Consider the following 13,183-nt stretch of genomic DNA (forward strand, 5'->3'; position numbering starts at 1 on the left):
GTCATCCAGGATCCCTGCTTTCAAGAATTACGTACCAACATTTAACCTGTTAGTTTATATATTTTCTTTATTGTTAGCGGTTTCATGTGACTGCATAATATTAAGTCTTGTGCTCATTATATTCACTCACTTCTGTTTACATTCTCTTTTATATTGTTTAAGAGATTGAAATTAACAGTTATTGCACTTAATTACTTTATTTAACCTTACTTGAAGAGTGCGTTGTTTTATCTTTATTTAAAAATTATTACTGTTGACATGTTGATTTTCAGGAATGTAATGCAACTCATCTTTTCCTTGCCTGCATTCTAACTAATGCCTCATTCAGAACTGCACACGGAATGCTCAGTCGTTATACACCTTTGCAGTGTATTTCTCATTCTAAACCAAACTTTCCCCCCTTCTATTCATGCTCAGAATCATGTTGACAAGAGGAAAATTTTATCATATGTATTTGTTACAGTCAATGCCTTGTCTAAAGATGAAATGACATTGATAAAAGTATTTCACAAGCTAAAATACTACAAATGTTTCATTACATGATTTATAAAAAGCTTACACTGACAGAATTTTCTTCAGCATGATGATTCAGTTGCACTTTCTATATCATTTTATCTTTAGACAATACATGCATTTAATAATCAACTGCATACATCTTAAGACTGATCTTGCAACACCTGTTTTGAAAGCAATGACGACAAACAAAAAGAAAGAAGAAAATGAAAAAGAAGAAGAGAGTTGTCTTCCGTTCCTTGTCTGAAGCATTGGATGTAACAGAAGTCAGGCTGTCCATCACTTATATCCAAACGTAACCAACATTGACCTTCAGTGGACACACCATGGTCAAAATGTCAACCATACCCTTCTTAACGTTACCCATATATATATATATTTTTTACAATTTCTCTCTATAAAGAGAAAGTCTAATACAAATTCACTTTTCTACAAATTTCTGTTCATTTACAGCCTCCTTTTGCACTGAGCCTTCATTGATTTTATAGTTGACTGAAACAGCTTTCCCATTATCCTCCATTATCGCTTCACGTTTTTCAATTTCAGCTGTTCCGTCCAGCTTCTTGTCTTCATTTCTACTTCTTTCAACATTTGTTGTATCTTTCTTCTGAGCAGTTCCTTTTCCATCAGTCTCATTAATACTCTTCTCACTACTTTCACTAACAACTTTAATTTTTGTAGAGTTTTGATTAATATACACATCTGAAGAACCATTTTTGATAACAATACTTTTAGGCGTTGCACTATTAAATAATAAAGTGTCACTGTAATTACTACTATTGGTTTCATTATTGTTAGCAGCAGCGTGGCCACTAACCTCAGAGTGGTCCTTGTGTTCGAGCACCCACTCTCCACTCGTTGATGCAAGTTTGTCCGTTGCATTGCCATTGGCTTTGCCTGTAATCTCCCGAACTTGTGCTTGCGGTGCGAGAAAACTAGCCACCTCAAGCTCTGCACTTTTGTCAGGAACATGACTGAGTTTCTCAACATCTCGGACAGGCGATGAAATATTCCCATCAGACCTCTTACTGTTTCCATTTCCATAATTGATACTGGATTCACCAGTAGAAGTAAAACACCGGAGATCATAACTGCAGCAAAGACGTCCATCCTGCAAGAAGAAAAAGGATATATTGATTTTACAATCATCCTTATGTGTGCATACTGTATAAATGAAACACTGATTACAAGTGATAAATTCAGTTACACATAGGTGTATGTGATTGTGTTAATCTTTCTATTAATAATTTCATCAAATTTTATGATACTCATAGGTAGAAACATAAAATTACTATGATAATGATAAATTTCACCAGTAAATAAATTTGCTGATCATATTAACTTAATTTATTCATTTTAACAAACACGTCACATATTCTTGTAATAATTTATACAAGATTGTAATAAGTTGTTTCACTAAAATATCCTACACTCAAACATTAAAGTTAGTCTGCATCATACTTATTAATTGCTGCACTTTTCTGGTCAGTTTGGCATCTTAGATAGTCTCTTCTTTGGTATAGAACTGTACTTATAGGATACTCTTTACCAGTTTCCTGTCTCCTTTAGTTTTATTAGCTAGAATATCATTTATAGAAAGAAAATGCTAATTTTGTCAGGCAGAAGGAGAAGAGAATTACAATTTAGTACCGGTATTGAAAATAGTTAATCGATAACAGCTTACGCTTATGGTTAAACTGTATCTAGTCTCTGGACATAAGCCACAAAATGAATACCTTCCTGTTAAGCTAAGGCAATGGCTAACCTGAGCTAGAGTTAACTTATGACAGAGAGGCCATTTTTTTCTTACCTCCTCTACAAGATATTATTAACCTTCCAAATGCTGATTTCACCCAATGATGCTTAACTTAAGGAATCTCACACAACTTCTTGTTTCAAAACTGCTAAGCCAATGGCTGCTCTTTCGGAAAAAGAAACAGATTTTTGGTACACAGGAGATATTCCTACAGACTGATACCACTCGTATAAATCTTCTTAAGAGGACAAAATATTACTGTTACAACCCTGCTGGATCCTCACTTGAAGGATCAAGTTTTCACTGTCTGACTGCTCTCAATGCTAGTAATGACAGATTGCTAAAACTTGCTAATCATCATAAAGATCATCCATCTATGAATGAAGAAGTAAGATCTTTATTCCCTTTTTATTAGGTTGGTATTCATGTCTTCAGGCCCTTGGTAAAAAGGTAAAAATGTACAGGCTACACTTAAATTCTGATTAAAAATTGTTTAGTAAACATTTTCTTCTGATCATATTCATTCTACAGACTCAGAAAAAATTACTTGGAATGCATTAGCTGTATGGAGAAAAGAAGTCATTGTCAGTGGGTACCTTATTATCTCCTCTTTAAAGAGTTTCTGTTATTTGGAAAACAAACACTAAAATTCCAAAAGCTGTAAAATATTTATGTTCAACAGCTACAATTTTCTCTGAGAGACCATTTAGCACTATCTATCTATCTATCTATCTATCTATCTATCTATCTGAGATGCTGTTGCCAGTGATGCTTTCACAGCCTGTACTTATAGACATGATATAGGCTTTTGGGCTTATGCTGTGTCAAGAAAATAAGGTGAAATTCTTTACGTTTCACAGAGAACTAGGCTCTGCATCATCAGAAGAAAATCTTGACTGTCCTCGAGAAAGGCTTCAAAAACAATGAGCTTTGAATTTAGACGTTACCCAGTAGATGTGGAAATGGTATGCTCATTCATCACCAGATGGCTCCTCGGATGTGGTACAGCACTAGCGTTTGAAGCAGAAGCTGACAGAACCATCAGAATTATGGCATAAGCCCAAAAGCCTATATCATGTCTATCTGAGATACTTTTAATTTGTGCCCAATTCATTCTACAGTTTTAAACATTCAACTGTATTTATTCTAGGATAACACTTCTAGGATGTCCAAGAGTGGGAATTTAGTCCACTTCTCTTCTCAGTTTTGTTTCCGAGGTTAGACACTAGAATCAATATTAAATTCATGGTACAGTTGGAAAATGTACTGGGCCAACCAGTATCATGGTTTCTCTCTCTCACACAGAGAGTTAAACTGATATATTAATAAAAGCACATTAGGATGGTTCAGCATCCACCAGCTGCATAGTACAGTTGTCTAGGCATTTATCTTCTGTGAGGGTGAAAAGTAATGAGCTGGAAGATATTTCAATGTTTTCTTAAAAAATGAAATTATACTGGTGTTGGCCTTCATGGCTGATGTCTGTTATAGCATCGAGAAGGCCAGTCACAATATCAAGACTGCTAACAGTTACAGTCAGCTAAGAACTCTTGGGACTCCTCTCTTCCTTAATGCTATTGTTTTTTTTACGTCCCACTAACTACTTTTAATGGTTTTTGGAGATGCTCTGTGTTCCTTGATCATGTGGAAAGGTTTATATAGGAAGCACCAAATGCAGCATTGATACCACGCTGACAAAACATGAAACTTCATTGTCATCTCATCCAACCTGAAGAATCTGCAATGGTGGAGCACACACTCTCTTTTTTCGTCATTAAATTAAATTTAAGGAAACCACAGTTCTTGCTCTCACCTGCCAGTATCATGGTTTCTCTCTCTCACACAGAGAGTTAAACTGATATATTAATAAAAGCACATTAGGATGGTTCAGCATCCACCAGCTGCATAGTACAGTTGTCTAGACATTTATCTTCTTTGCTCAAGGTTAGTGGGATTGAATCCTGGCACAGTTGATTGGAATTTAAGGGTACTTAAATATAAGAGAACTATATCAGTAGATTTTTGAACACTTTAAAATCTCCCTCGAGTTCAAAACACTGGCATCTCTTAAAATCTACAGGAACTGAAGTGTAAACACAGTTATAGTTTATTTATTTACTTGCATCAGGAATTCACCAATATAATGGACACATACAGAGTGGCTCACATAAGTTTTTCACCTCAAACATCTTCTGACAAGTTGAAGATAGTAATTTGAAACATTTACCTAAATGAATAATTATAAAAAGCACATGAAGCAATGTGTAATGTGTGTCCCATGTTAGCACTGAAGCAATTGTTGTACAATTCTCTTGCAATTTGTTTTTTGCTCTTCATTCAGATGATGAAGAACCCATTTTGCAGCAATTTTTCTTTTCAATAGTTTCTCGGTTATGATTCTGAACACCATTTGCTTAATTTCTTTGCATGTTTTGTGCCAATCTTCTTGCAAAATGTTGTCAATAATGACAGTGGAAGTGTAGTCTGTTGCAGTTACCGGCCGCTCATTCCTTGGGTTGTCTTCAGTACTAGTCCAGGCTTCGTGAAAACCGTGACACTGTGCTTTGATCCAGTATACTATTCCCACCAACTTCAACTAGAGTGTTGTGAATTTTGGTAGGTGTGTTTACCCGCAAAATTTCAATTTTGATGTGACCCCTGGTCACTATGTGAAATTTGATCTAAGTCATTTTCTTCCTCCATTTCAAATTGGAACTTCTCACTAAAAACACAAATTATCATAACAGTGAAAACATGTGGTGATAGCTGAAAATCTGGCTCACAACCGACTCTTTGTGCACAGGAATTGTTCTACTGTTACATATGCTCATGTGCTCTGTGCAGAAGTTTTGAAATGGCCCTGTATTTTGGTAACAATTAAAATTAAGTCTGTTAAAATATTAAATGCAAGGAACATATAATACCATGCACTCATTCTTTTCTTGAATGACTGCACATGAAATTGTATTAAGATGTTGCATAAGATATGACTGAGTGACATTTAATTCCTAACAGGTGTTCAAGAGAAGATAGGTGCAACTCATTCACCTGGTATATACACAGGAGATAATTGAATTAGGTCAAATCACAGCATTTCTTTATCAGAGCCTTACTACACCTAGGACACTTTCACTGACAAGCATAGAGTCCTGCTCAAAACTAGAAGATGGACACAAAAGGCACTGGCAATTGTGTTTCACTGTCTGTTCTCCATCACATATCCATTAGATGTCTTATGAGAAGTAGATTTGGATCTCCTAACACTAATTATAATGCTAATCACTTGAAACCTCACCCTTGTGTACTTTTCACCTTAAGAACAGGGGGGGCCACGAAGAAATAAAGAGTTTCTTGAAATGACACCCAACCTGAACGTCTTTCAGTCCAAAATACCTACCAATCGCATTGGACTATTCTCTTTCCTTCAAAACACTAAGCAGAAATTGAATACCAGAAATAACATCCTATGGAAATTAAGAGGCATAATTGGGGCACCAAGTTACAAGTCCTTAGGACCACAGCCTTAGCTCTCTGCTATTCTACTGCAAAATATGCCTGCCCCATATTGTACAAATCATCTCTTGTTAGAAATGTTGATTTGGCTCTGAATGAAACAAGCAGGATGATCACAGGCTGTTAGAAATCAATTCCTGTGGAGAAAATAATATACTGTACTCTCTTGCTGGCATTGCATCTCCTAGCATTCATTGAGAAGTTCCTGCTTACCTTGAACATCTTAAAACTAACAACAACAAATCCCAACCATTATATGGTTGTCAACTAGCTCAGTCTAGGTTAAAATATAGAACCAATTTCCTAAGTCCTTGGAAGGATCTTCAAGTACAGCAAGACTAGACAGAACCATACAAACATTTTCCAGCTGGCTACAATGAGGACTGGGTTGTATGGAGGTCACTTAACCATTTTGATCAGTCTGCTTTACTGAAGTATTATCTTTGCCAGAAAGAAAGTAGAAGAGGGGTTGGAGGGAACTAAGTGTTTTTATTGCACATATATATCCTCAACGGGTAATTTTTCAAGTAAGTGCATATAATAAAAGTTATGTGAGGAATTATTTTGGCTAATTTTGTTCATTTCATCTCATTTTCTAGTAGGGCAAACCAATACTGGTATAGCAGTGGAGAATCATTCCTGATATTCTTCACATTGAAAAAAATCTTTTAAATGGCCATACTGAGTTGTTTCTTCTTGGAGTATTCCACAATTGCCAGGAAAATTGTGGGGTAGTATCTTATTTCAAATCATGAGCCATCTACCAAAATTGTAACCTGATTACAGTTGGAGTTTACACACTACTACAAACATCACAATAACAACAGTCATCCAAGATGTTTTGACACACTCAAGTAGACAAGGCTGATGACCTGCATTTCCTAAGCCCATAAAGCTAATCTGCAATAATATTATACTGATGGTTATTGTTAATGGAGGTGCACTCTGTTATCGCTACCTCTCATCAATCATAGGCGTTGGTGAAAGGGAACTATTCCCTGTATGCTCATAATACAAAGCGATTATCGGTTATCCATTTCAGTTCAGGCATCTCCATATTTCTGATCAGAGTCTGATTTGTAATGAATAAAAGCTGGTCTGAAACTTTTTTTCCCTATTTGTTTTATGTTACATTGATTCAGAGAGGTCTCAGTGGTGATGATGGGATAGGACAGAAGGAAGCAACCATGGCCTTAATTAAGGTACAACGCCAGCATTTGCCTGGTGTGAAAATGAACAAACCATAGAAAACCAGCTTCAGTGCTACCAACAGGTGGGGCTCAAACCCACTATCACCTGATTGCAAGCTCATGGCTAAATGCCTCGAACTGCATAGCCAGTTTGCTTGGTGGTCTGGAACTTAGTGAAGGGTCTCATGGTCAGCTTTATTTAGCTTATTCCGGAGTCAGAATTCTTCACGCAGACTTGCTTGAGAAAGACTACAAATATTTTCCTGGAAGCATTCTGCTGAAGGGATCTTGACAATCTGTTTTCTGGAATTGTACAAGAACCAACTCATCAGTGATGGTACTATACTTTACCATCTTTATGGTTTGAAATAAAAAGATAAAATCAACACAATATCATAACCAGAAATGAAATAAAATGAAATATTGCTAAATAATGATTAGTATTTAACTACATATATTTGTATATCCACAGTTGGCTACCTCACTTCTTTCTAAGACCTCCTAAAATAACACAATGTTCAAAGTAATTTCAAGTAAAGATAATTTCTTCACCATCACGCTTGTGGTTGATATCTTCAGGTATAAGAATATCCTCATCTATATATATAAAATAAGAGTTTTGTCTGTACATTGTTCAGAATTTGAAAAAAGAATAGTATTTCTGTATCAGTCATGTCCATAGTAAGAAGAAAACACAACTTTTAATTTTGCATCATCTTTGTCTGTCTGGCTGAACAGAATTTAATTAAAACTGATAGGTAAAGTCTGGCAATAAGGTGCTACACATCAGGCTACAAATAATTTTATCCATGCTGAGTGAAATGGTAATTTAGGGGAAGGCCTAAAATTGAATTTTTTAAAATCTATGTTATTAGTCATCCTATTGATAAATATTACACAACAAAAGTTACAGAGAATACAATTTTTGGATCATTTATGCCATACGAAGTTTTGCCGTACCGACTATGATTACAACGCTGAACACCACTAACATGGAAATATGGCGATGGTGGTTTTTGTCATGATTGTCTTAAGGTGACTGCGTGGTCATCAGCCTATCTCAACAAGGAAATTGTGAAGATGATTATGAACATGAGAAAAAAAATGAAAAGGAATGATCGCTTGAAGAATAAGACAGAGAGAGTCATGAAAGGAGGAAAGAAGACTTACTTTACATTAGATGCCCTAATATTACAGAACTGGAGGTAAACTAAATGTGAAGGTCTACAGTATTGAAAGCCCATAAAATTGATCAGCAATAACAATACATTGACTATTGTTTGGTGTGGTGTGTTTTGTTTTTTCTGCTGCCACTCATATCCGATAGTTGGGATTACTGCTGCATCCCGAGTAGAACAGCCTGCCGGAATATCGGCGGGAAGTAACTGGAGGGCTAGATAACTTTCTTTTTTTTTTTGCATGCCATTCCTCTGGTTCATACATATTCTCATAACTACTAGTACGTGACACACTGGTTCATCATAGTATTCCAGCTATTAGATTACTGCTCTGAGGTGCTGGTAGGAATGAGGTGTGTGCACACTTTACAGAGAATGGCAGAGCAGTGTTCACTTTACTGCTGTCTGTGGTCGGGTCATTCGAGCTCTGGAACTTGGAACTGTTGTTGGAATGTCAGCATAGTACTGTTCATGAAAAGTTAGAAACTGTGCCATTTCTCATATTATCGAAGGTTTCATACGATGGGAAAGGATACTTTAGACGGGACCTATAGCATAAAACTCTATGTCTCTCTCTTACAGGTGGTTTTACATAAAAATAGCTCATGGCAAATTTTTGTTCTACATCTTTTTCCAGTACAGTGAATAATAAGGTCAAGGGTCAAAGGTCAATGGGAGTCATGTGAAAGTTTAAAGTCCAAGAGCCAGTAAGTTAACTAGCTCTATAGACTGTAAAGAGAGTTACTATGGAAATCATTCTGGCAACATTTTAAAACATTTTAAAAATATTAACCTGATCCTAGGTGGTCCTTCATACCAGAAGGAAGAGATCAAATAAAGATCAGAAAAAAAAGAAAAAACTAAAAAAGGCCACAGAGAGCAAGGAAGCGAGTATGTCAAAACAAGCTGCTAACAGGGACAGGCATGCCCACTTATGTGACTCAGAATCTGGGGAATAATGTGAGGGGTGGAAAAAATATCATGCACATGTTAAGTGATTGTCCCATCAGCGATGGATACTACAGCTAGTAAAATATAAACCTGGTCTCACAATGGCTCTAATATATGTGTGGAAACAAATAGCATATGTAGATTAATTTTATTTTTTTAACCCTTCCCTATTGGGAAACTTCATTTCTTTATATCCAGTAGTTTTGCCTGGGCATTGATTGACAATCAGTCAGGACATTGCCTTTTATATACATATAGATTATCATGAACATATTAATGCAGAAAAATATAATAGATACTCAGTGATGAGTACCCACATGATAATCTCCAGCACACTTTTACAACCATAAATCAGGACTTAACCATTTTGTGCACAGTAAACAAAGGCATTTAATGAATATTTTTGAAGATATCTACATACAAATAGACCAAAATTCTAACCCCAACCAGAATTTAAATAAAATTACTGAAAATATTAATATTCTGCTAGAGGAAATATCCAAAATACCTTCTCAGAAAAACAAACATAGTAAAACTATTAATGACGACACAAACTTCCCTCCTACATGTCTTCCCCACTGCACCTTACCCCTCTTACCCCTACAATATCTCTTAACAGCAGCCTGACACACTCAGTCAGTCACTGGCAATACAAATGCAATACTGTTACGTGCTCACCATTCTAAAGGGACCAGCAGGGAAGTGAGTACGTACTCAATTCTTTCAATTAATTCTTTTAAGTAACTGCAATAATCTCAATACTCCCTACAATAAAATTTGGAATTTCTTTTTCTTTCTTCTAGACTCCTCAATAAATATTTTAAAACATATTCTTAAAGTTCACCCAGTGAACTATACATCCATACAGCAATCAAACAATAATTAAAGGAGTTTCCCTTGCTAGGATAATAACAACAAACCCATAAAAAATTTAACAAGACACTCATATTAAGTGCAAACAAACAACTTCCAAGAAGATTTTTTAATTCAACAAATTTTAACTGTCATTATATTACATCATCTTTTAGAAATTGAAATACCATTATTAGTATAATACGTACTATGGAAGAACTGTGCATTTAAAAACAGAACAAGGAAGACAATAGTGTTATACATATGCAGCGTTTTAAACTTTACATTTTTTTCTTAACAATCTGCTAATCCCCTAAATACCATTCCTTCCATGGTGAATAAAATTGTTTATAGCTTGGACTGTAGTTTTTTATTCTCCGACTCTATACACCGATTTTCATTAAATTCTGTTTACCCGTGTTCTTGTGGCTTGGCGTTGATATGGACTTAGCAACAAAAATACAAGTTCATGAATATCTGTTATCATAACCAGAACAGTAAAAATGTATAACACATAAATGATCAGAAATTTAACTCTATATAACTTTAGTTAAGCAGTATTTATTGATAGGACCACTAATAACATAAATATTTGAGAATTACATAAATTTAAGCCTTCCCCTAAGCTACTATTTTGCTCAGTGTGAATAAAATGGTTTATAGCCTAGATTGTAGTCGACTTTACATACCGATTTTCATTAAATTCTCTTCAGCCGTTTTCTCATGATGCGTGTACATACATAAAGACAGACAGAAATTACGGAAAAGTAAAAAGTGCATTTCCTTGTTACTGTGGACACGACTGACACAGAAAAACTATTCTTTTTAAATTCTGAGCAATGTACAGATAAAACTCTTATTTTATATATATACTGTAGAAAGATATCTTCATGTATGATCTTGTCTCAGTAATCAACGAATACTACCGTGATGTGTGACTAGAGCAAATGCTTCCTAATAATCAATACCATGCTGTTGATTGAATCCTTGAGAAATCAATCTTAGCCTTTGCACGACCATAGAATCCAATGACCAGATTAATGACTTGTGACCATCAGGTAGATCTGTCAATATCTATGTCTTTATCTGATGGAAAGAATCCATTTCATACTGCATGGCATGCTTTCATTCAGAATCAGGTAATGCCTCACTGAAAGATAAATCTACCATTTCACCAATCAACCTAGCAAAGTACAGTAAGTGATATAATCACTGTATTTTTGTAGTGGTTTCATTGTTCTGTGGTCATGAAGAATTTGATTTTGCACTCTTTCATTGTACTGATTGGGCTGATCTTGACTTGTTCCAGGCTGATCATCTTCATTGTTATCACTGCTGCTGTCACCTTTATTGTGACTTCTGTCATCTGGCTCCTAACAATCAACTACAGACTCTCGACTCTTCTAACTCAGATGAATTTAAATCTCTGACCTGCTATTCAATTTTGTTGTTAGTTGACCTTTTCAAGCCCAACTTTCTCATCAAACAAGGTGTTGTACACAGCCTCGATATGACATTTTTGAAACATTCACAAGATACCCTTGTTCTTCAGTATTATATCTTACAAAAATACCTTTTCTGCTTTCCTTGTCAAGTTTCTGATGATGATAATGATGACCTGGGATAGTAGCAGCCACAATCAAATAGCTTCATAATTTTAGGTTGATATGATGACTAAACCACAAATCAGCTAGGCTCTTACCTTTGACTGAGTTCATTCCAGTTTGGTTGGTTGTAATTACAGAACTGAGAGCTCCCACCCACAATTTCAGACCAAGCTTTTCAGCATGAATTTCTGCACGAGCAGCTTGCACGATAGTGTGCATCTCTTGTTTAACTCAGTCATTATCTCTGGCCTGTAAGTAGCTGATCATTGATTTCTTTCTAAATGCCCAGCTGCTCAAATATATCTTGGCTTCTAATCTCTGTTCCATTGTCTGACTTAAATTGTCTTTGAAATTAAATTATTTTCTACCAAATTCAAATATACAATCAAGTTATCTACAGCTTCTGACTTTTTTCTTGAAAAAATATACTGTCTGAAAATGACTATAATCATTCTTGAACGTAAGAAGATATTTGGCTCCCCCCAATGAGAGTTCATTCATTTTTCTGAGATACATTTGTACACCACTTAAAAGAGAGAGAGAGAGAGAGAGAGAGAGAGAGAGAGAGTCGGCCGGTCGGTCAGCCATCTTTATTCATGACAAAGTTAGGGCTCAAGGTCCTCTCTTATACTTAACCACAACATTTAAAAATGATGTAACAGATATATTTTTAAAAAATACAACATATCATTCAGTAGTATTAATAGCAAATATGAAGAGAGTAATAAAAAATAATTATAGAATGTACAACCTGACAATAGAAATGAATATAATAACAATAATAATTAAAAACTAACAATAGTAATAATAAAAGAAGAAAATACAATAAAAACCTATAACTAGCATACACATTTCTAATTTTTCTGAAAATTTGCTCATTCACACTTCACTCATCATACAAGTCAGCTAGAAGCATTGAGCAAGTGATTTCACCAATCCATCATAAATCTCTTACGAGAATGCAAATCTCTAATGTTAGCAGGGAGGGTATTCCACAGCCTAGAGACAGTGACTACAAAGGAGCGTTTGTAAGCCCTGAAGTGACAGAGATATAGTTAAAGAGGAGCCAGATCGTGTATCATAGTTATGATAGAAGGAGAGGTAATTAAAGTTTGATGATAGGTAATTTGGTACACCTGAGTTTTGAATTCCATGCAGAAGGGACTGTGACGCTTGTGCACACGAAGCCATGACAACTCCCTATAATAAGATGAAATGTGAGAATAGTATTCACCGGGCGAGTTGGCCGTGCGCGTAGAGGCGCGCAGCTGTGAGCTTGCATCCGGGAGATAGTAGGTTCGAATCCCACTATCGGCAGCCCTGAAAATGGTTTCCCGTGGTTTCCCATTTTCACACCAGGCAAATGCTGGGGCTGTACCTTAATTAAGGCCACGGCCGCTTCCTTCCAATTCCTAGGCCTTTCCTATCCCGTCGTCGCCATAAGACCTATCTGTGTCGGTGTGACGTAAAGCCCCTAGCAAAAAAAAAAAGAATAGTATTGCAGCTTAAATATAAATCTGATACAGGTGTTTAAACTCTGTTCGAGCATCTTATTACTGTCTTGAGATATGTCCATAAGTACAGTGTCACAGTAGTCTAGAACAGGTAAGATTATGGATTGTA

The 13,183-nt window shown here is 35.7% G+C and overlaps 1 protein-coding gene across 1 annotated transcript in view; it reads right to left on the reverse strand.

The window, feature by feature from the left end:
- Positions 1–600: 600 nt before the first annotated feature.
- The window catches only part of LOC136857881 (protein kinase C-binding protein NELL1), a 603,636-nt gene continuing 591,053 nt past the window's right edge, over positions 601–13,183 (reverse strand). The window contains exon 16 of the mRNA XM_067136916.2: positions 601–1,624. Coding sequence (XP_066993017.2) covers positions 935–1,624 — 690 coding nt within the window. The 3' untranslated portion in view covers positions 601–934. The remainder of the gene's footprint in view (positions 1,625–13,183) is intronic.

Source organism: Anabrus simplex, chromosome 1, assembly GCF_040414725.1.
Source record: "Anabrus simplex isolate iqAnaSimp1 chromosome 1, ASM4041472v1, whole genome shotgun sequence".
Taxonomy (NCBI): domain Eukaryota; kingdom Metazoa; phylum Arthropoda; class Insecta; order Orthoptera; family Tettigoniidae; genus Anabrus; species Anabrus simplex.